The sequence below is a fragment of the Eurosta solidaginis genome, chromosome 4 (assembly GCF_040869045.1).
Source record: "Eurosta solidaginis isolate ZX-2024a chromosome 4, ASM4086904v1, whole genome shotgun sequence".
In the NCBI taxonomy this organism is placed as follows: Eukaryota; Metazoa; Arthropoda; class Insecta; order Diptera; family Tephritidae; genus Eurosta; species Eurosta solidaginis.
In genome coordinates, this window is record NC_090322.1 from 57,114,483 (window position 1) to 57,139,805 (window position 25,323).

The 25,323-nt window shown below is 38.0% G+C and overlaps 1 protein-coding gene across 2 annotated transcripts; it reads right to left on the reverse strand.

The window, feature by feature from the left end:
* Window positions 1-295: 295 nt before the first annotated feature.
* LOC137249809 (general odorant-binding protein 19d-like) lies at window positions 296-21,626 on the reverse strand. Of its 2 annotated transcripts, none has more exons than XM_067781748.1 (5): window positions 21,474-21,626; window positions 1,109-1,175; window positions 966-1,054; window positions 741-877; window positions 296-679 (listed from the first exon to the last, which is right to left on the reverse strand). In XM_067781748.1, exons 1-5 carry the CDS (start codon window positions 21,609-21,611, stop codon window positions 601-603), a joined length of 510 nt encoding a protein of 169 aa, XP_067637849.1. In that variant the 5' UTR covers window positions 21,612-21,626; the 3' UTR covers window positions 296-600. The 2 variants fall into 2 exon arrangements, with proteins under 2 accessions (XP_067637849.1, XP_067637850.1); XM_067781749.1 differs by lacking the exon at window positions 21,474-21,626 and adding an exon at window positions 5,307-5,408.
* Between the last annotated feature and the right edge of the window lie 3,697 nt (window positions 21,627-25,323).

Consider the following 25,323-nt stretch of genomic DNA (forward strand, 5'->3'; position numbering starts at 1 on the left):
TTCAAAATCAGCTGCTGACGCAACGCAAGCGCCGAAACTGCGCAAAAGTCGAATGTGTTTGGGCCATTACCCTTTTAGAAGAAAATATTGGCTGCGCTTTAGAAATCAGTTTTAAAACTTCAATTAATTTGGGCTTCAATTTTTTTTAGAAGAAAATATCGGTTACGGGTCCTTTCTGTTTTCCAAAGACTAAACGGGTTCGCCTTTATTTTTATCAGAGGAAAATCTCAGCTTCAATTTCGGTTTTGGTTTTGAAGAATCAAAATTGTTTGTAACGGCTTCTTGATTAAAATGCTTTTAATTTATCAATTACCTTACTGAGTAGTAATATATTTTATCTAAAAAGAACTTACAATAAAAGCAGAGAGTACAGAAAAACAGCCGAACTTATAAAATAAGTGTAGTCGATATCTCATGGCCCGGTTATTTACTTTATCGGAACTTATTTATTAAATGAAGTGTCTCTGTCAGTTAAATTCCGATAAAGCGTCAATCGGACATTGAGAATGTGTTCCTTAAAAGCTAAAAATAATCAATAAGCCAAAATGGTTTTCATTAGGTATTGTCAAATCGGTTTTGAATTCAATCCGGATCCATCATTTAAATACGCCCAAGCTTGAAACCACTCTCCGCAGCCTTGTCGTGCATACAAATACGATATTCCTCAGAGGCTTCACAACTATGAAGTTTATTCATTTGGTTAATGCTATTTTCTAAATAGTAACTTTATTTATACTCACTGATCCTCATTAACTTCAATATCTGCACAAGTCTCCACAATTTCCAATCCCAATTTCTCTTGTTCCTCGTCGCCGGCAGCTATCATTTTTAATATTTCTAAAGCCTTTTGCTTGTCCATTTTGCCATCGGCATTCATCTTAAATCGAAAAAGGAAATCAGAATATTATAAAACCAATCAACTTTAATCAGCCGTATATGCTGGTATGTTTGTAGATTTAACTCACCAAACCGAACCTCTGCATGACGCATGCGTGTAGACATTTCGCCTCTGTGCTGGCAGCCGGTTCACGTTTAAACATTCTTTCGACATCCTCTGTAAATGGAATAAGTTAACTTGTATTTTTGTTTGTTTTGAGGAAGATTTTACCATCTGTAGCACCAGTTGATTCCTTACATTCCACGGCTGCGGCTTTTACCTCCTCGATATCTCCGCACTGGAAAGGAAAGGAAAGTCACAGTTTAGTTACCTTTGAATAAATTGAAAGCCTTTCTATGGAAAAAATGTCTCCCAATCGTACATGTGTGCCCTCTTTTAGGTGAAACGCTGAAAGTTTCATTGGATTACGTCTAGGCCAAATAGGAAAAGCTTTTACTCCGTTGTAAGCTTTCGAGGCAACCATAAACAGAACGTCTGACAGTTGTGATCCAATTTCTTCCAAAATATACATATGTACGGTAGTCTCCATGTGTGTTGTAATGCAGTTTCGGCCTGCGAACACATTAAGCTTGCACACATCAGTATTCTTAATAACGTTCTACGCTAGTTTGATCCCTTGTATTGACAATAAGTTTTCCGTATGAATTTAATAGAGGAATAAATCGGTCAACGCCAATATTATAGAGCCTTATCCAGAGAAATATTCACGAATGGTTCCAAACTACTGAGTAGCAAGTCACTGGACCTTTTTTTGCAGGTTTTACTAATGGCTAAGACGTAGACCGCAAAAACCGTTGATCTTTAAAAGTCTTAGTATGGACTAAGGTTAGTGGTTTGTGTCTTAGCTGCGGTAGCAAAGTGGAAACATAAACGGGATAGAATTTGGCGATGCCAATTCTTTTCTTTGGCATCCATTTGGCATAGTTCTTCATTCGATTTTCTGAGGAACTTTGCACGAAGGAAAGGCTCTAATTCACATCGGTAGTGAAACCGGATTGTTCCTCTGTGTCTTTCAGAACCTTAATCTACAACAATATTTTGTATCAAAAATCTAAGAAGATTTCAAATAAACTAGGAAAATGTTTAGGAAGCACACATCCCGGACTCTGGGAAGTAAGGTTTTTCATGCAAAGGCATTGGCACTAAGCTTTCACTAAAGCATACAACCGACTCGATTTTACTTTGACCCAAGAGAGCGAGAGGAGCGCTGCTATCGACGCAGTGTGGTGATACCTGTTTGAACACTTACCGTAGATAGGTTTCGGAAAGAAGACCGTCCTTTTTTTAAAAAAAGCGCTCCTTCGCAATCATCTCGGTAGGTGCACAGCATATTCCTGCATGTATTCTAGCAAGGGTCATATTGCTGTTGTTTTCGTAACCGCAAATACACACGCCAAAAGTTAGTGGATTGTTGCGAATATGTGCAGTCTTTTGCCGGATTTAAATACGGTACGCTATGGTACTAATCCATCCTGGTACTAGCTTGGCTGCATCGGGAATGATTTTGTTTACTTTTCAAACCCCCTGGTCTATGAAGTTTGGTCACCTCTTATGACAGGTTGCTTACCATGGAAATGTTCTAAGCAAGGGCGATCGGTTGCAATTATTACAGAGATTAAGAGGACTTACTAAAAATAATATCCTTATTCTACATTTTGTGAAATATGAAATAGCGTGCAGGGAAATATAGCCCGTAGAGCACATTAGGACCGCGGGCATTACTTCCATTTTTCAGGCGTAATTGTTCCCAACTCAGGAATATGGAGGCAGACCCTGAACAGTATAATGAAGTTGCTGATGAATCTCTGGTCATAATACCCAACATTTACGTATATAAACGAAGCGTTCAGAGGCAAGCGTATTGAGCAAAGAGAGATAAACGGTGTGCAAATATAAGGCGGCAAGGGTTTTTCAATTACGATGCCTTAAAATTTCAGATCTTATAGGTTTACCTGATGACAAAAAAGTAGTGTATAACTCTGCATTTCAAATAATTCTGGCTTACCCTAAGATGGATGATCAAACCCGACAAATATTGTGCTGACTTTCTCTTATGTCCAACTGCCTCTCCTCTGTCTCATCCTCTGCTTCCTCTCTTATTTTCTCTCCCTCTGCGTCTTCTTTTTCAGTTTTCCTTGATCGGTCCAATCAATTTCCCTCTCCTTCTCATTCTTTCGTAAATCTTCCCAATTTTCCTCTTGCTCTTATCTAACTTCCTCTGCTTTCCCTTCTTCGACTCCACTTTTTTCGGCTTTTCTTTTCCAATGTGCAGATATATCGAGCTTGGCCTTTTCCCGCACATTACATAACTAAATGAGTAAAAAAGTTGCAAAAAGTACAAAAATTGTCCCTCCCTATTACTTCAAATTCATGACCGGATTATGAGCCCGTCAAATTTATGGCGTTGTACTACTGACTGCACCTGTCTGGTTTTATTGCATTATTTCTGTGTCCGATGTTTCATCGCGTACCTCAGAACGTATTGGCTTCCATAGACAATTGAAAGCTGAGAAAATACTTGGGGATTCCGATTCGAGTGGTTGTTTGTCTTTTGTTTGGTTCCTAATACAATTCAAAGGTATAGAGCAATGATAGTAGCAGCGATTGCTAATATTAAGACACCACAAATGGTTATAAAATTATATGAAGAACGTCTGTTACGGTATTCAAATAATGATGAGGGTCAACTCTAACACCTCCCCAATAATGTGGGTTAAAAGAAAGGGGAACATGGTACCTTCCATACAAATGGGAATTTTCATGCTTCATATCTCTGAAAGCATTCAATCTAGAACACTGAAGTTTGTTGAAAAGTTAAGCGAGGTTGTCGGTGTATGAAAGCTCACAGTTCGGCAGGGCAAAGTCTTTTGCGTCCGCTGGTATTTTATATTTTAACATGATTATATTAGCTTCACCTGCATTTTTGTTTGTTTGTATATAACCGACTCCTTTGGACTCGGTTTTGACCCACCAAACGCACGGATTTAATTAAAACTTTGTACATTTATCTAAGATCGATGAAAATGGAATAATTTGATGAAGGGGGTTACGTAAGCACAACGGGCATAAGGTGAATTGACCTACGGACCACTTCAAATGGCCATAAGGTCAATTTCAACTTTTCACACGTATCAAGGACCGACGGCTATAAAATCATTTGCTGGTGAGGTTATTTAAATTCAATGGAAATAATGTCAATTGACCTCAATATATTGGCAATAAGGTCAGTCCAAATACATACATTCATATATCAAGAACCAATAACAATGCAATTATTTAATGCCGGGGTGACATAAAGTCAACGGACATAAGGTCAATTGAAACTTTGCACACGTATCAAGGACTGATGCAATAACTTGATTGTGGGGTGACATTGAAGCCAACGGATTTAAGACCAATTTAACTTATGGGCATATGAATTGTTCATTAAGTCAATTGGCCATTCAAAGTGGCCATAAGGACAACTGACTCTGCGACTTTTCAAAATTTGGTGTAGTGGCCATTTAGGAAATTTTCATTTGGGAAATTTTTGGTTGGTAGCGCACGAAGTTGTTAAAAATGCTGATACTTAATACACCGGATTGGAGAAAATCAAAAACTTGACTCATTGTGGTGTGCAAAATTCACTCTGTTTTTATTATTTTTTAATTTTTTGGGTGACTGAAAAATCACGCCTGCAGTAACCATATAAATCGATCAGCTTCAACTTTATAATAATCAAAAAAAAAAAATTTCAAAATAATCACTTTAGAATTATTTCGACAAACAAACAATTTTATTACTACTAATTTTTCTAGCTAACAAATTAATCGATTAATTCTACATTTGATTGATCAATATATAAATTAAAAATTATTAAATTAAAATATATATGACTAATAAAATTGTTTTGGATTAATGAAAAGAATTTAAAAAATTTTGAATCACAGTTATTTCAATCGGATTTCACTTCAAAATTTGTATGTCAAAAACAAATTTCTTACTTAGTATTAATTTTATGTATGATTGATTTATTATACAACACTTTGATTAGTGATTTAAACTGCTAAATTAATCAAGTAACTCTTATTATGAACTAAGAAAGTAAGAACTTTACTCAAATAATCAATGTTTACACTAATCAAAAAGCAAATTGATTTAAGAAGTAAGCGCTATTTTTATTCATCACATGGTTAAAAATAATTATTAGTAACAGATATTACATCATTTTTCACTGCAAAATGTCTCAAATTATTCACTCAATTATTTATTATACGAGTAGTTAATCTGTAATCGATTAATTTCGTGACTAATTATTCGACTTAATTTCTCGAATAATGGCAAAAGAACGCCAACCTCCTTTGACTTGCACTAAAACAAAAGTCTTTTAAAGTGCAACAGCTCCTGAAAACCCTCACTTTCACATTACCTCAATGTACGATATGAACGCGATACAAACAATCAGCAAAACGTTAACAAACTTCATTTTTAAATCAAACAACATCGAACAGCTACAAATCTGAGACGCAACTAATCTGTAGACTTGTCATTTACAGTTCCTTTATATGATTAAATCATGTGACGATTGCCAGAAAAATGTTAAATATTAAATGAAATCTTTTTGAAGATAAAAATTGCGTGCAAATTAATGTAATAATAAATAAATGTAAAACATACAAATATATAAATGAGTAATTAAGTAATAATTACTTTGCCATTTGATTGCTCTCATCATAAGAGTCGAATGAGTTGAAAGCAGTTTGTTCTGAAGATTTTCCCATTAGTTAATAAGAATGATTGCATTTTGTTAATTTTTTCTTTAAAAACAAATAACAAATGCTTTCCAAATAAAAAATAATGGAAATCAGTAAATTTAACATTGTTTATTAATATAAAACCGACGAGATGTATGTTTAGGTACGCGGAACGAAGGTGTACTTCTGCAAGTACTTCCGCAGCGGCTCAGATGTGACTCATTATGAATGAAATAATGGTTTAACTAACACAAATGTTTTTAAGATTTGAAATAACTGGCGATCCTGATCTGGGGTCAAACAAGTCAATGTATGATCAGCATAAGTGGTAATCTAAGAAAAACTCCTAGCGAAGCTTCTCAAATCATTCTTGACATCCTTCCATTGGATTTTGCTGGTTATCGAGCAGCGGGAACGCCAGTAATGCGTTTAAGAATTGTACGGGAGTACATACATGTCATACTAATATTACTAATATTACTATTACCGTCTTCACTTATCGTAAAGCAGCATTTTCTTTTACATGTTTAACCCTGAGATTTCCACCCTTAATGCCCACCTAACACAGCTAGTAAAATTCCCTTTTCGTAATAAAGCGCCAAATACACGACACGAACATTTCCGCGAACATTCCCGTTATGTCATGTTTCTGCAACCTTTTCTGTCGTGTATGGTGGTGTTTGCCAGTTCGCGCAAATGTTCGCCAAAAATCAAAATATTTTAATTTTTGGCGAACATTTGTGCGAACTGTTCGTGCGTGTATGGCGAAATAGCTCATAATCGTAGTAATTTCTGAACGGAACAGACGTGCGCGGAAAAGTAAAATGGACAATAAAAAATTTGTGAGTGAATTTATTGAAATGTATAAATTTTTTTTACGCTTAATTGCCACAGCGAGCAATATTGCTGCAGCACAATTGTTGTCCGTATTCATCGCTGTCTGAAAGAGAACTAATGTTCGGCCAAAAGTTCGTATGGTGTATGGCCAAAGCTGCGAACAAGATTGCGGAATGTTCGCGGAAATGTTCGTGTCGTGTGTTTGGCGCTTAAGATAGATCAGCTGACGATCCAAAAATAGTTATCGATAATTCCGATCAGCGGTTTGTTGCAGCTTTCTCAAGTTAGCTTCCGCCTTTTTGAATCCAGCGATTTTTGTACGAAACAGAACACACCGTTAGTGAGAAGTAATATAAGTAAATATATTCACACAAAAAAAGAAAATCTTTGGTGTTGAGTGATAATTCGCGTAAGACGGAACTGAAATATAAGAGAAATATTTATAATAATCAATCCAACCGGCAGCGCAGGGCGTTGGATTATAAACTGTTATGGAATCGCATTTACGATGGAAGCAGTAAGGAAGGCGGTCGGCATGATGTGGTGGTGCACAGTGGCTAGTCATTGTCGGCTGGGGCGGGTCCTTGCCAACATTACTGTTCCTGCGCCATAAGCAGAAAAAAGTTCCTATCATGCCTATCAAAACTGAAAGCTGTCAAAATCAAAACCTTGACAGAAGCGCAGAGACCGACTCAAAACGCTTATCAATACAAAATAAAACAACATCCGGCCGAACCGGATGTCACGGACAGACCGTTAATATTCAAAAATTTAAATTCAAACTCAAAACAAAGCTGACGCAAAAAAAACTGCCGAACCGGACATGGCCGGTTACTAACGCTGAAAATCAAATTCAAAAAAAAAAAACTGCTGAAAAATAAAATTGCAAAAAAAAGCTGAAAATTAAAATGAAAGAGAAATGAGCGGAATATACAGAGGGGCGCCGCGGGTGTTGTTGCGACGCCCGGTGCTATGCCCACCCTCAAAATCCATGGCCACCGACGCACCTAAATTTCGGTGGCCCCTTACCTGGTTTACCCTATGCCTTCTAAATCATTGGCGACGCCAGCATTCCCATATTATTAACAACTTTTATTCAAAATTCATTATTAATACTAACATAGCTTTCTCCTTTTTTTTTCTCTTACTTCTTACTACAAGGGTTTTGAATATATTTAAGCTTATAAAAAAAATTTTTTTTTTTAAAACTTTATAGCAATCAAAAAGGCTATATATGTAATAAAATAAAAATATACTATATATGTAATAAAAAAATCTTTTTTTTCAGAAATTTGGATAAATGCCCTTTTCTCTTTTTTTGGTTTTACAAATCTGTCTTAGGGCTGTACAGTTTGGATACAACTTCTGATAATTGGGGCCCCCTTACAAAATTAATAGTTGTTGTATTAAACTTACTTTGAGTTTAACTGAACATCATTTCGGTATTACACATAGTATAATGACAGTAATATGTACTATGCACTAAGAAATTAGTTATAAACGCAACTAGGACTAAACTTGGGGTAAATCCTACCCCTCAAAAAAATGTTGTTTCACAAGCTCAAGTAAAACGTAAGCTTTTAGATTAATGGAAAAATTACCGAAGTCATTCACCTGTTCAGGTAAAACATGAACCCTTTAAACTTATAGTACAATTAATGAAATTGTTTTACTTGTTCAGTTGAAACGTTAACTATTTAACATGTAACAGTCAGGGTTGGTATTGTTTCGGATTTAGTTCGACTCAGTCACCAAAACAAAAATGTATACAAAAGAAGTTTTGTTTTGATAATGCAAGCTAATCCGCATTACTTGTTATTTGCGTCTCTTAATATAGATTTAATGCATTTTAGCTGATAATGCAACTGAACTTGAATTACCAATAAAACTTTATTCCTTACCGAAACAATATCAACACTTTTGCTCATTCCAAAATCATATTCGCAACCATTGCATCAATTAAAAAAAATGTAGTGGTAAAATTCTACCGTAACGCAAAGCAAATTTTAATACCTGAAACACTTTTTTTTGTTTCACAGGCAGTATAAATTGCACACCTATGACCATTAAAATATGCTTTGTTTTTTTGTTGGGTAATTTTTTTTTTGTATGCAACAATTTTGAACGTACAACAAGAATTGCTTTTTTTTTCTAACCTTTTCATTTCCTTTGGTCATTGTGCATATTGCATTCGTATTCACATTCGCTTCAATTCTACACTAGGGTGATAGCCTTAAACTTGAGTATGTTGGTATATTGACATTATATAACGTTGCGGAGTCAAAAATATAATTTCAAAAGACAAGGTTAAGGCTACAAATACATAATTTTAGTTCAGTATTGGAACGAACTCACCGCTTAACCGCTGATGTTCGTTATCGCTGCCCTGTGATTGTCATTGTAGCAGGTTTATTGTAGCCCAATCTGGTCTAGTTGATAAGGGTTGGGCTAGTATTGTTATAGCCGGTATGGACGCAGCCAATAAGGATGCGCTAGTAGTATTATTGCCGGTATGAACGCAGCTGATAAGAATGCGGCTAGTATTTGGGTCGGTGGTACCGCCTGTTGTTGGTGTTACCATTAGTGGCCGCAAGCCTATGTACGTGGCCCGCTACGTGCGTTGCAACTGGTGTGGCGGTACGTCTGATGGTTGTTGCGCTCGTGGTTGCGCCTATGAAGGAGTTGGGGGAGGTACTACCGATGGTGATGCCCGTGGTAATAGTAGGCACCGTTGGTGGCGGTTGGCGCTGTGGTCCGAGGTGACCAAATGACCCAGGTGGCGATAAAGCTTCGTGCTGGCCTTTACGCCGGTGGTAGTGTCCTCACTAGGTTAAGATTTATTACCACCCAATTTTTTTCATTTGCTGCGCTGCATACAATTGCCACTTGAACATGCCTAATGATTGATAGGTTAAATGCAAATCTAATTCTGGCGTTGTTTCATTGATGGGAAAATGTTCACGTTGTAGGTTCCAATAATCATTTATAAACACACTAGGTAAATACGTTTTACCACCATCATATTTTTTGATGTCGATCTGGCCGGAAACTCGGCGATTTTTCTCGATTTTTATTTCTTATCAAAATTTTTTTATCTTTCTTCGTGTGTATGCAGCCGGAAACTCCTTGCCTTTTTTCCTAGTGATGGCAGGTCTGTCTTTTTCTTGTTTTCGATATTTTTTTATCGCCACTTTCGCCACATCGCTAGGTGTGTTCGCGTGAACACGCTCCCAAGTGGATCGTAGCCGTAGACCGTAGCAGCAGACCGTAACAAAACCTATTATCAAAAACTAGAATACGGAGCAACCTTATACGAAACAAAGCACCACCAAATCGTAACCTAGTGCGTGCTCTGAGGGACGAAATTAAGCCGAGATTAACACACAATCACAAATGCTGGTGATCCCTAAAATTTACGGAAAAAAAAGCCAGGCGATCATTAACCAAATTGTTCGAAGTCTCACTTACAAGTTAAGAGCCACGTGGGAAAAAAGTTTATCACATACACCAATTTTTGTAAGTTTAATGTTATAGGAATGGTTTGGAGCGTTAATTAATTGCCCTAATATATAGCGTCTCCATGTAGTGCGATAACGATAGGGCAGTATCAAAACTTAGCTACAGTCCCTATAATTTTAAGCTATTTTCTTTTCAATTTTTTGTTTTCCCATTTTCCATTTAAGTAAAGGAAATCAAAATTTTTAATTTTTAGGGAATTGGCCTACCACTGTTATAATTACCTAGGCAAAGAGCATAAACATATGTACGCAGTCCTAATCTTCCTCAATTGCAAATCAATTTTTTTTTGTAGTACAACTAAACTTCCCCGCATATATTCGCATACGTACATATGTCACATAGAAACCACGCCAAAACCAAGAAGTATTAATATACCGCTTTGCATTCATTTTGCTCCGTTCATATTATGACGAATGTTAGCAATAATAAGGGATACTATCATCTCTATGCCGATACTAAGCAGTCACTGGTATGTACATAAACAAATCAATCATTATGTCTACACATAGGTACGTACAAGCAGCGGAGCGAAACGAACAAACACATGCATATATCTGAGATACTCGCAAAAGTATGCATTCATCGGTGGAAGTATCACTCACATATCCACGCGCATATTGCTATGCGAGAAGCTATAAACGTGTATCGGGATGGCCGTTTGATAGAATGAGTAATACTTTCACAACGATTAAGTTGTAATTTAAGTTTATTTATTGAATGATAATAATTAATAAAACATTAAAGATTTAATTGTAAAAATGAATAATAGTTAAGTGTCCTGAATTGACGTCCGTTCGCTTTCGCTGATACTTTTCAACTCCTCCTTTGCTTTGTCATTCGATCGTACTTCTCATGTGATAAAAGGGTTGCCAAATAACTTTACAGCTCGGCCGTTCCTGATGAATCGTCTCCCCTGGACGATTTTGCATGGTTGGAACTTTCTATATTTATCTCTTCTTCGGAATCGTTGATAATTGAATTTGTCTCGTCGCAATATTCTGCTCCTAAGGTGCACCACGGTTTCATATTGTCATTGGTAAACACCCCGGAATACCTTTTGCGACTCCTCTGTAGGTCTGGTAAATCGTCCACCAAATAACTGTTATGTGGAAGGACTTTGGTCACGATGTATGGCCCTTTATAAGCTGGCTCTAATTTATGAGACATACCTGTAGGAGAAGGGACATAAGTGATTAATACCAAATCCCCTTCGTTATACGGCTTCGGTACACGATGTTGCGCATTAAACCGCTGTTTCCATTTAAGCCGCTCTTGCTGTATTCGTTCCCCTACTGCTTGTGTTCGAAAGTCGTCACCCGTAATTTCAGATTCATCTTCGTCTTGCACAGCTTGTATTAACCGATTTGTTGTAACATCTTTCAGCTTATAGTTGAATACCAAGCTATTAGGACTCTGCCTAGTCGTAGCGTTAGTTTGCGAATTCAACTGCCATTGCAGCTGTGGCAAAGCCTCGTCCCATTCTTTGTCATTCTTAGTGCTACACTTAAGTGATGCTAGCACTGTACGGTTTATACGTTCGGCTTGTCCATTGGCTCTAGGAGTTCGCACTGACGTCTTCACATGTTGAATGTCATGATCCGCCATAAACTTTTCAAATTCCTTAGACGTAAAAGCTGTCCCTCTGTCGGTGACCACGCATTTTGGACGCCCATACACGGTCATGTAGTCTTTCATAACATTCAATACTGGATTTGTTTTTGTGTTGCTTAACGCTTTCAACACAACATATTTCGTGAACGCGCATACGATAACCAAAATATAGTACTTGCCATGCTTGCTTCGCACAAATGGTCCCAAATGATCAAGATGTATAGTTCTGAACGGAATGGGTACCACTTCCCCAACATGTAGTTGTGCCTCTCGTTTCCCTCCGCGCACCTTGTTCAAACAGCAGTCTGGACAAGATTCAATGTACGACTTTACATGTGGTCGCATTCGGGCAAACCAAAAATCTTTTGATATGCGTTCAACAGTTTTGTCCACACCAAAATGCCCTGCTTCGTCGTGACATGCCCTTGCTAATCGCCACCTTACAGCTTGTGGAACAACCAATCGTTTGTCATTACCCATCTTCGATGCCCATGTATCACATAGTCACTTCTAATTTGTTTTGCGTTCAACCCATCATTGCCGTTGATGATTTCTATAATCTGCCTTAGCTTGTCGTCTTGCCTTTGCATCGTTGCTACCCAATCTTCCGAAATGGTAGTAACAGCGTACACTGCATCGGCAACCGTCATGGGTTCAGTTGATGGAAGAGTTGGACATCGGCTCAACCCGTCCGCCACTTCGTTATTCGCTCCTGGACGATGCTCACACTCAAAATCAAATTCTTGCAATTTGAGCCACCATCTAGCTATACGAGGCAACAGCGCCGTAGTTGCTTTCGTTGCTGCCACCGCATTACAATCCGTTAGCACTTTAAAATGTTTTCCCATCAAATACATTCTATATCGCTGCAATGTTTCGACAATCGCCAAAACTTCCAATTCATGGCTCGCATAATTACGTTCGGCATCATTACATTGCCTGCTAAAGTAAAATACAGGCTTCAGCCCATCTTCTTCACGTTGCATAAGCACACCAGACAGACCCTTAGAACTGGCATCTGTATGCACTTCATGCGTTTTTGTCTCATCATACATAGCTAAAACCGGTTTTGTGGTAATAGCGCCGTTAAGTGCCTCAAAAGCATCTCGTTGCAAATTTGTCCATTCGAAAATTGCACCTTTACGTAACAATGCTGTAAGCGGTCGTGCTACAACACCATAGTTCTTTACAAATTTACGGAAGTATCCTGTTATACCCAAAAATTGTCGTACCTCTGTTGCCGTAGACGGAACAGGAAACTCCTCGATAACTTTTGTCTTACATTCACCTGGTCGTATACCTTCACGATTGATAACATGTCCAAGAAATTGGACTTCCTCTGCCAGAAATGTGCTTTTTGTTGGCCTCAGCGTAAGGCCGTGACGTTTAACTGCTGTCAAAAAATCGTGCAAAACCTCTAAACCTTCATTGACAGATTTCGTTGCAATAATAACCTCGTCGAAGTAATTGATGACCTTATCTGGATGCTTCATCGTCTTTATAACGTTAACGATGACTTCTTGGAAGACCATCTGCGCATTGACCAACCCGAAGGGCATCACATTATGTTCAAAAAGACCCTCTGGTGTCAAAAATGCAGTATACTTCTTAGATTCCTCCGCCAATGGAACCTGATAATAGCCTGACATCATGTCAACAGTGGTAAAAAACTTATTTCCTGCTAAACGTGAGAGTTGTTCCTCTACCGCTGGCATGATATAATTTTTCTTGACCGTAACTTCGTTGAGACTTCGGAAGTCGACACACATTCGACTTTCCCCATTGCTCTTTTTTAACAGCAATACTGATAAAGCATTTGGTGAATCGCTTTTCCGTATGATATCACAATCCAGTAGTTTACGAACTATACCCGACAATATTGGACGCTGCGAAAACGGAACCTGGTATCGCTTTCCTATAATCGGTTTATCTGTCGTAACCTGAATTGACATCTCGGTACCCTTTACTCGCCCAATGTCACAAATGTCTTCTGCAAAACAAGACTTAAACATTAGTAAAAGATCTAGCACCTTACCACGCTCTTCGATGCATAAATCGTACGATATATTAAAATTATAATCGCCTTCGTTGATATGATAGACTCCGTCATCAACAACTAGACGATAGCCATATTCTTGTAGTATATCGCGACCCAATAAAACGTCATCAGGTAGCAGCTTATCTTCTACAACATACAAGGTCGCCTGTCGTTGCATATTCTCCATCGTTATCTTTGCCTCTAGTTTTTCAGATGCTTCAACCTTGCACCCGCCGAAACCAATAAATTGCTTTTGCACCTTAACTTTGTTATGCATAAGGTCTGCTACTGTTTTCTTAATGAACGAACATCCACTGCCAGTGTCGACAAAAGCATTTACAGATTTGCCGTCCACTTCGATTTGTTTTGTTACTGGAGTAGTCTCCTCCTTAACGTACTTATCATTAGAAATCTCCAACACCGTAGCCTTATTATTCGTACAATCTTTCGCGATGTGACCTGTCTTTGAGCATGATGTACACCTGGGCCTACGTTGTGGCTGTGAACACTTAGCCGCTATGTGTCCAAGCTCGTTACAATTGTAACACTTTACTTGCCCTGGAGTCCTAACGTTGGACTTGCCCTCTACTTTTACTGGCTGCTGTGTTGTACCTGTATTCGTCGTCACTTGGTTGCTCATTGCCTTTAAATTCTTTAAAGATGTCAGCAATTCGCTGCAAGATTTAAATCGCATTGCCGCTAATGTCTTTGATAATGCATTATCATTTAACCCGCTAACTATGTGCGTAATAATTTACAAATCATCAAGCGAACCCTGACGCCCAATAGATATCATCGCATAATAAAACTCAACATAGTTTTCATTGTTTTTACGTTTTCGGTTGGCCATCAGTTTGTGCACCTCAGCTGTATTATACCCAGTCGGAAAGTCTACATAGAACGCTTGCACAAAGTCTGACCAACTGCTGTGTACCGGCTGTTTGTAGTTCTGTTTTAATTGTTCAATTTTCGTTATGAATTGCCCTGACGTGATAGTGAGTTTAACTGGGTCAAAATCGGGAAGAATTCCAACCATATCTTGAATGGTCATCGTTGATTGCCGTGGTGCGTATAGCACACTTGTTGCATGTTCAATTCCACCTATAAGTGCTGGTGTAGTACCACCATTTTCCGTACTTACATTTGTTTGTTCGATGCTACTGCCTGCAATAGGTGCCATTGTCGTGATCGCTGTTGTCAATTTTTCCATAATTGACTTCAGTCCATCAATTTGTTTTTGTAGCTCACTTGCATTTGTTGTGTTGTTCTCCTCCAATTCGTCTGGATCGATTTCGTCCGTTCCCAACAATTCCTGAAGCTTTGCAACTTTATGGGCCTTTGTGCCCGTCGTTGTTGCATCGTTTGCATTTAATAATTCATTAAGTTGAGCAACTTTAAGCGCAGTTAACTTCAACATCATAGAATTTTACTTTTTGTGTCTTAATACACTCACTTCTTGTCGTTAAATTAATTGTATTAAATTTTTGCTTTTCGCTGTCTATACGTTGACAACTTTTCGTTTTTCTTTGCCAGTATGCTTGCTCTTACTTGCTTTCGTTATTGCTCACACAATAAGGGTGGTTTTCGTTGCAATCTTTGTTGTTGTAGCGCTGCCTACCAGTATCGTTCGGTTAGCCGTTGCTACACCAAATTCAAATTCTTCGTATTGCTTGTTCGTGCACGTTTGCCTATTTCGTCTGGCAATTGTTTTTACATATATGTTGTATACGTTTACATATATGCTGTCTCAACGTGTGTATGTAACGTTGTGTGTTTTACCATCGCCGTTGAGACTCCAAAAATTTATTCGTTGCGCCGTTTACGCATCAATGTGTGTATGTAACGTTGTGTGTTTTACCGTCGCCGTTGAGACTCCAAAAATTGCTTCGTTGCGCCGTTTGCTATGCGTGCCGTTTGCGCTTTGCAAAATTGTCTCTCGTTGTGACTGCAAAAATACACTTGCACACACTGTTGTACGTAGATATTTTTAATGTAACTTCGTCGTAGGCGTTTCTGCAATTTTTTGCAGAAGTTCACATTCCACTCTGACTCTATCGGGATGGCCGTTTGATAGAATGAGTAATACTTTCACAACGATTAAGTTGTAATTTAAGTTTATTTATTGAATGATAATAATTAATAAAACATTAAAGATTTAATTGTAAAAATGAATAATAGTTAAGTGTCCTGAATTGACGTCCGTTCGCTTTCGCTGATACTTTTTAACTCCTCCTTTGCTTTGTCATTCGATCGTACTTCTCATGTGATAAAAGGGTTGCCAAATAACTTTACACGTGCATGTGTAGTTTATAGCTGGTAACTACACCTAGAAGTATGCGAACGACACAGCAGAGAGTATAAAATGAGCGAAAGCTGAGTAAGAATCAGCCAGTTTGATTTAAGCACGCTATCAGGGTCGAAGTATAAGTGTTATTGTGAAGTATTTTCAAAGTAGTCTAATAAAGACCATTTTGCATTATTGAATATTGGAGTTATTTATTCAACAGTTTAGCGATACGAAAGTTAGTAGAAAGTTGCAAATAAGTGGAATTTCCCTAAAATCGTTACAATTGGTGTCAGAAGAGGAATTGTTGAATAACTTCCGAAGATTTCGAATACAACAAGGACATGGCAAAGTGGAGTGAATTGAGGATCCAGCAACTGAAGAAGGAGTTTGAGAGCCATGGATTGAATACAACCGGCAATAAACTCGAACTTCAGGCACGACTGCGAGATACAATGGAAGCAGAAGGAATTAACGTGGAAGGATATGTCTTTCATCTTGATGGCGATGAAAGAACAAAATTGGAGGAGAAAAATGAAACACCGCAGACAATGGCGAACACAGACCTGAACATGATATTGGCTGCAATATCGGCACAAATGTACAAAATGTCATCACAATTTGTTGGTGCATGGCATCTCAACTGGAAGAACAGGAGACACGACAGAAGCACGTTTTTCAGAAATTTCGTCACAAATAACATCGAATATTGAAGCACAAGAAACGCGTATTTCAGAAATGTCGATACAGATTACATCCAAAATGGAAGCACAAGAGGAGCGCTTATCATTGCAGTTGGCACAAATGTATTTGCAGTTAGAAACACAGGATACAAAAATTGTACAGCTCGAGGACAAAATGGACGCCGAGATAGCTGCTTTAAAAGATCGTATTACAGGAGCTGCAACTAAATCGCCCAGCTGTTTCAGCAAGCGATATGAAGGTAAAAACTCCATCTTTTGACAGCTCTGGTCCTTTCCAGGTATTTAAGCTTCAATTTGAGAAGACATCAGCAGTGAACAACTGGAATGCGGATAAAGTTGCTGCACTGTTCGTGGCGTTGAAAGGGCCTGCAGCGGAAATCTTACAGACTATTCCAGAGCACGAACGGAACAGTTATGAAGCATTGATGACCGCTGTCGAGAGACGTTATGGAAAAACCGTTACCAAAAAGCTAATGAGACATTGCAGGAGTTTGCTTCGGATGTTGAAAGATTGGCTCATTTGGCAAATGCGGTCGGGTGCGGAATACACTGAAACGGTAAATATTCAGAGCTTTATAAATGGCATACGGGATGTGGAAACGAAGCGAGCGACATATGCAAACCCAAAACCCACATTTGCAGAAACGGTATCACATGAATTGACTCAGGAAACTGCCTCCCTATTGAGTAAACCAGCATATAAGGCTTATCGTTTGGAAGTAGAAAGACCAGAGCGGGTGAACACAATATTGGAGGCGCTGAAAGGATCGCAAAGCGGAGTGAAAGAGTTATCAAATGCTTCAAATGCGGGAAGCCCGGTCACATTGCACGTCATTGCGATCTTGATCCTAGAGGTTTCAACAGCATGTGTGGTCTTAATAACAAAGCTGGAGGGGATAAGCAAGAGCGAGTCAGATGAAGAGATCGAGAGCTAGCTCCAGCTATTGAATGTCCTGTGATATCTGTGTCGCAAATTGGAAGAAAATCAAGCAGTCTTGCCGTCAGAAGCAATGTGGATGGCAAAGAACGTGCACTGGCCGTAGATACTGGTGCATCTCATTCCTTAATCCGATCTGATTTGGTCAACAGGAGAGTAAAGCCATTACCTGGAGCAAGGTTGCGTACGGTCACTGGGGAGTACAACCAATTCCAAGGAGAAGTGGTTTGTGAGTTATTAATTGGAAAGATCACGATTATACACAAATTCGTTGTGGCGGAGATCGTTGATGAAGTCATATTGGGAGTGGACTTCTTAGTTGATCATGACATAAAAATCGACATGCAAAGAAGGATTATGCGTTTAAAGGCCAAGGATGTACCACTCAACTTCAGTTTTGAGAAAGGGTTCAGCAGTAAGCGAGTGCTAGTGGAGGCGATTGGACAAAGACCACCAAAGTCAAAGCCAGTAGATCGGGCAAATGTTGATGGATCGAATGGGCCAAATAAAGCGAAATCAAAAGTACCTGCGAGAGAAACTCTGCCTTTGACAAAACCAAATGGACGCACAAAATCGAAGGAAGGAATTTCCCAGAAAGAATGCGAGGGTAGTTTCAAGCCAGGGCGCACTACTGTTGTGAAACGTGGGAAAGATACTGATTATGCGAAGCCAATCCGTCAAGCGTAAGCTCTACGAAGTATTTCATTGACCAAACAACAGAGTGTGAGGGAACGAATCAGGACAATAAGTACTAGGATGAAACACAGGTACGACAAGAACAATAATTCGAAAGGTTCCCGGAAGGGAGATTTGGTACTGCTAGACAACCCTCACCGGCAGAAAGGTGTTCCATCCAAATTTTGATGCAGTTGGGAAGGCCCGTACAAAGTTGTCAAGAAGATCAATGATACCACCTACCGCATACAAACCATTGGGAAACCATTGGGAAACAACGAAATAGAAGGGCGGTTCATTTGGAGATGCTAGCAGCGGTTAGATCGAGAGATTTGTCTGATCGGGACGATCAGACTTAGGTGGAGGGCAGTGTGACGAATATTAGCCAAACTAAGGGATATATCATCTCTAAGCCGATACTGAGTATGTACATAAACAAATCAATCATTACGTCTACACATATGTACATACAAGCAGCGGAGATAAAAGCACAAACAAATGCATATATCTGATATACTATGCAATCATCGGTGGAAGTATCACTAACATATACACGCGCTTATTGCTATGCGAGAAGCTATAAACGTGCATCTGTTGTTTATAGCTGGTAAGTTTATAGCTGGTAACTAAGTAGTAAATTCTAGAAGAAGAAACGCTTAGAAGTATGCGAACGGCACAGCAGAGAACATAAAATGAGCGAAAGCTTAGTAAGAATCAGTCAGTTTGATTTAAGCACGCTATCAGTTGAGAAGTATAAGTGTTATTGTATTTTGTATTTGTATTTGGTATTTTCAAAGTAGTCTAATAAAGACCATTTTGCATTATTGAATATTGGAGTTATTTATTCAACATTTTAGCGATACGAACGTTAGTAGAAGGTTGCAAATAAGCGGAATTTCCCTAAATTCGTTGCAATATTTCTTTTGGGAGATTGGTAGTCTCTATACTTGATCTCAATTTTGGGACCTAAGTGACTCTCCCACTACTTGTTACAGTGCGGACGTTTAAATTAGCTGTATTTATACACAAAAAAAGGTAAGCCGTAATTCTTATATAGGTTTTTTTTTTGGTGGTTGTTGTTGTAGCGATAAGGTTAATCCCCGAAGGCTTTGGGGAGTGTTATCGATGTGATGGTCCTTTGCCGGATACAGATCCGGTACGCTCCGGTACCACAGCACCATTAAGTTGCTAGCCCGACCATCTCGGGAACGATTTATGTGGCCACATTAAACCTTCAGGCCATCCCCTCCCTCCCCACCCTCAAGTTCCATGAGGAGCTTGGGGTCACCAGAGCCTCGTCTGTTAGTGAAACAGGATTCGCCGCGGATAGGTGAGGTTGACAATTAGGTTGGTAGAAGCTATATATTGCGCTGGCAACCTGAAGGGTTGCGCTACACACCCCTTGAATCTGGTATTTTAGTCGCATCTTACGACAGGCATACCTACCGCGGGTATATTCTTACCCCCTTACCCGCTGGGGGTTTTTTTGGTTGTCGTTCTGCTTGATAGGTGAGAAAAAAACTAAATGATCACGTAGGTACACGTAGAATAAAATTTAATTGCGAGCCATTAAAAGTACAACGAGGGATACGACATACGGAGGAGGCCTTCTACGCTTCGTGGGATCCTGCTTTATCGGAAATAAAATGTAAGTAACGCAGATCAAAACAATAAGTATCAATAGTTCAACTTACCGATTTAACTAAATGTGTTATAATATTATACTTTATTTATGTTTGCCTTATTTTGTCTTGGGTAATGGGTTTCCTTTTTGTATTTCTTCATCCAACCAAAAGTTTTTTTTGTGAAACAAAGTATTTATTCCTACCTAAGGGCCGATTGGGTATAAATCAGCCCTATTCTGCATTTCGACTTGGATTGGAATTTTTTCGATTTGGCAATTTTGGTATTCTGTGTTCCAATCTCTTTCGATCCAACTTCGAATCGTTCGATTTTTTGTATTCTGCATTTCGATCGTAGTTCCGTTTTTCTAAGTTGCAAATTAGTTGGCGGAAAAATATTTTCGTTTTATTTTTTTATTAATTTATAACAGAATTTTAACAAAAATGTAAGTAAAACTTGTTAAGAAACGTAAAAGGCTTGATGATGTTTTTTAAATGTTTCCAGGTCAAAAACAACATGTCGATGTCGAAGTCATTGGACGTATTTGCCCCGCAAAAGTATCTAACACATACTTGAAAGCATCCTTGTTAAGTCGAAAGTTTTTTTTGAAGTCATTAAACTTTACCACTTATAAGTTCAATTTCTTACAATTCGTCACTCATCTCAAATGGATTACACAAATTTCGCAATATTTGCCTTTCCTTTCTCGCCTGGCCATTTTCGTAAGCGTTGCTTTCCAACTTCATAAAGAATGCCGCGGCTATTGTTTCCATTATAATAGACAGCTACAATTTGTGTCTGTTCGTTGGGTCCAGTTATATGCCAAAGCAAGCTGCCGGAGTAGAGGAAGGTGAAACGAAAACGTAAACAATCCTTGCGGAAAGAATAAATAAATCTTCATAAAGTATTTTAGGCCAGTGCAATGAAATTAGCATCCTTAAAATTCAGAGAATGTCAACTATATTCGTGCAGGAATCCGTTTTAACAAAACTTGGTGTGGCCACGGCAGGGAATTGGCCAAAAAACGACAAAAACACACTTACAGTTATGAAAGCACTTCACTCAAAAAAATATAACACTGCGGCAATATATTGTATTGCTTTTTTTTTTTTGTACAAAATGGCGTGGATAATAAAATATAAACGTTTTTCAGTGTTTTTTACAAATTTTCTTTAATTTATTTTGTTCCAATGTTCACACATTCCGTACCAAGAGCTGATTTCAAAAAATCATTTGCTCTTCCTCTTCTCTTTACGATTCCGTCGTAATGCAGAATACCAAACTTCGATTGAAGCGGAGCGTAGAACGAGAACGTAATCGAAATGCAGAATAGGGGTGAATATTTGTATGAAGGGAAACGAGTTTTTTTTTTTGAGTAGAAGTCGACGCAATCATAGTTTCTCTTAGCTGCTAAAGTATCGCTCGTGTATGTAAATTTCCACTAAGTGTATTTACATATATATGACCCAGCCTATGAAAAGGTGGCTTATGACTAAAAAAAATTGTTTCCACTTTTTTCTGCTTTCGATAGTTTTTGAGACGCTCTTTCACGTGGTGAAAACTAGAAAGTCCTAACTTGCTTAGAAGTGTTCTGGAGATGATATTTTCACCCACTTCCATTTGACCTTCAGCTTGAAACAATGCTTGTAGTTCGTCCCCGCAATTGATACCATCGAAAGAATCATCATCATTCTCTTCGTTTTCACGGAAATATGTTTGAAAAACCTCGCTAAATTCTTCTTCGACAGACATTATTCACAAGCAACACACGTTCTACTCGTTCAGCACTGCTTTTAAATCTGAGCACTTACACGATTTTTTTCGGTCAGAACTGGTTTATGCTTTGTATTAAAAAAACATCGCTCTTTATATACACACACGAACTTATCTCATTTATGTTCCTTTGCCTTTTTTTGGTTGCTTTTGGGCATGACTATTCATAATAGGGGGACTCATGTAACTGTATAAATACCTTATAAAGTGTGTAAACGTATAAATTTATATAGTGCGTAAACGAGCTGTCAAATTTTGTATGAAAAATCATTTACACAGTTTGTATAAATTTACGCGCACATTTCATTGTGTAAACGCGGTAAACTCAAAGGAATGCAACCTTGCAGACATTACACCAGGCATTTTCATCAGAAATCTCCAACATCAGCATGTAAAGGCGTTTTAGTTTTGATTTTTCACTTAATCTTGGCATTTTTTAATTTGTATAACAATCAAAAAAATTTTGTTTGGCAATAATACAGCTGATAAACAATCAAGTTAATCATCAGTATTACTAGGTGCGTTCATATAACCGCGTGTGTAAATGGATATAATTTTACACCTTAGAAGTTTATATGCTTTCATGAGTCCCCCTAATGCAAAAGAAAAACTACTAAGAAACTGAAGAAATGCATTGTTTATCTTTAACAGCTGTTTCTCGCAATTTCTTTTTTGAGTCATAAACCACATTTTCATAGGCCGGGTCACATATGTGTACACGTATGTTGACCGCGAGAATCATGCATTGATCGTTTTGGTTTTTTCTTCAATCACAGCTGATTTCAAATACCTATGTACATATGTACAAACGTACAAATAAATTTGAGTTTTATTTGTGAATTTGATTGAAATTATTAACCATTGAAAAATTTAAACAGAAGTGGAGAATTTTTGGATACGAGTACTGCAAGTATTTATATTATACTGGGTAAGGTAGCTGACTCTTTTTTGTGTTGTTTTTGCGGCAAAATCTGTAGAAGTTTCTCGGGACTTCTACAAAATGGCGGACGCTTCGGCGTCGGGCGTTACTGATAACGCTATGGATGTAGTTGAGGGCATTGTGAAGGATTCCTTATCGGAATTAGGAGCAATGAGAGAAGATTGGGAACCGAAAATACGTAGGTCAAAAGGAAACAGGCATAGGGAAGCTAACAAAGCTATGTTAGCTCATCCAAATAAGACTGCAAAAGAAATGCCTCCGATGCAAGGAATGTTAGTGAAAAAAGGTACAGTCAAAGGAAATGTAGATCGTAATGGTATGACATTAGGGGCGATCCCGAAAGCAGACAGCATTGATAATACAAGTTCACTGGAAGCTAATAAAAATGTGCAAACAGATAGTATGGAGGAGGAAAGTGAAGAAAATCAGGCCATTGGTGGCAACATGTCTGGAATAAATGAGGTGAATAATGAAAAGTTGGAGGAAAACAAAAAGGAGAATAAGGACAGGGAAACAATTTTTTTTGATAAAGAGTACAAAGGAGTGTATGCAGTTCTAGTTGACACTTCCAAGTCAAAACACTTTGAAAATCTGACTATGAAGAGTGGGCTTGTATTATGGTCCAAAATTAGAAACCTAGGAATTGAAGGAATCAAAGAGGTAAAGGCTCTAGGGAAATCACTATATAAATTTTTTTTTGAGACTGCGGTAACTGCGAACATGTGCGTAACTAATGAAAAACTTTTAGAAATGGAGGTAAGGCCATTTATTCCGAGATCATTTGTAGAAACGTATGGGGTAATAAGGTATGTACCTGAAGAATTTTCAGAAGAGGAAATTTTCAATAACTTGGTATCTGAGGTCAAAGTGACGGCTGTGTCTAGGATTAAACGTACGGACAAAGAAGACAAACTAAAATTCATAAGCACACAGACAGTAAAAATTGCATTTGCTGGTGGAGAACTGCCAGAAAAGGTACAACTATGGTTTACAAATTGCAAGGTAAGGCATTACTTCCCCCCTGCCAAGCAGTGTTATCATTGAGGAAGGTTGGGTCATACGAAGGCCAGCTGTAGAGCAAAGACCAGATGCATTCTATGTGGATATGAGGGTAAATGTGGTGAGGATTGCAAAAATAAAAAATGTATCTTGTGTGGTGATAACAATCATGTGTCTCTAAATCGAAATGTATGCCCAGCATGGCAAAAGGGGAAACAAGTAATTGAAGTTATGACAATTAAAAAAATTAGCAAAAAAGAGGCGTATGATACATACTCGCAAATGCACAGTCCAGAGCGACAAAATAGGTTCAGTTTGTTAACAGAATATGAAGAAGAGTTTCCGCATCTAAATTCAAACAGCGCAAAAACAATAAATGCCAATCTAGAAACAAATAAAAGATTTGTGACAAAGTCATATAATTTAGTGGCTCGTAAAGCCAGCAACAATGAGAAGAAAATAGCCCCAATGCGGGAAAAAAGGAGTCGGGCTGAAGTCATACCTTGCTATGACAGGCCAGGATGGACAAGAGTTTCGGAGTTAGAAAGAGTCATAGATCAGCTACAAAGTAGGTTTTCAATAACAAGAGATGATCCACTAGTCTCAGTATTATACAACATGTGTGAAAAAAATGCAATGGGGGAGTTTTTGGAAGAGAGGGTGGAAAGATTTCGTAATCCTAATGGTAAGATTAGCACAATATAACTGTCAAAGTTTAAAGACAAACAAATTCAATATTGATATATTTATTCAACAAAATTTAATAGATATTATATGTTTGCAAGAGATTTTCTCCCATGATGAGGAGAATGTTGACCATAAATGAACAAATTTTAAGATGATCAAAAAAACCAGATCAGACGGGTATGGAGGCGTAGCGATAGGCTTTAAGAAAATATCTTATTTAGCAAAATAAAGTATAGGACTACATTTGATATTGTTATTGCAAGAACCAGAAATTTAAACAAAAACTTCACAATTTGCTCGGTTTACTTGCAGCTATCCATTAATTTGGAAACATTTAATAATGAAATGGCCAGGTTGATTTCTTTTTTAAATGGTCAGACCAATGTAATTTTGCTCGGTGATTTCAATGCCAGAATGAGTGTTTGGGGCGACACGAATGACACACAAAAAGGAAGGGTTCTACTTTCTCTCATCAATAATTCAAATCTTAGTTGTATAAATGATGGTACAAAGACTTTTTTTAGGAATGCGGACTTAATGGGTACTGGCCAGGCCAGTGTTTTAGACCTGACATTTATTGGTTTTCGGAGTGAAGTAACATGGCAATGCAAAAATTCATTCGTAGGGCACAGTCATCACTGTCCAATCGTAATAGATGTAAAAGAAATTTCAAGAAAACCAATCAAGTTTGTATCCAAGAAAGCTCTAGCTAAGAACATTGGAGAAATTCAAAATATTAGTAATGTGAAAAATCTGGTAGATGCTTTTAAAAATGCGAAGAAGAATGCCACAATTGACTTAAATGACTTGCAACATACCCCAAAAGCGTGGTGGAGTACAGATCTTGAAAGGAAATATAGACTTTTGAATGCTGCTAGAGCAAAAGCAAAGACAACTAATAAAATTGAGGATCTTGAAAATGCTTGTGTACTTCAAGATGAATGGAAGGAAGCTGTAAAAAAGGAAAATTTCAATTTAGCCATAGAAAATTTAAATCAAGCTCCAAACACAAAAAAAGCGTGGTGTTTCATAAATAACATGAAAAACTTTCAAAAGAACCGTGAC

Coding starts and splice junctions, on each gene's coding strand:
- LOC137249809 (XM_067781748.1), bottom strand. CDS start 21,611: ATGTCTGTCGAAGAAGAATTTAGCGAGGTTTTTCAAACATATTTCCGT. Junction 1,055..1,108: donor ATCAACTGGTGCTACAGATG/GTAAAATCTTCC, acceptor TTCCATTTACAG/AGGATGTCGAAAGAATGTTT. Junction 878..965: donor TCATGCAGAGGTTCGGTTTG/GTGAGTTAAATC, acceptor TTTCGATTTAAG/ATGAATGCCGATGGCAAAAT.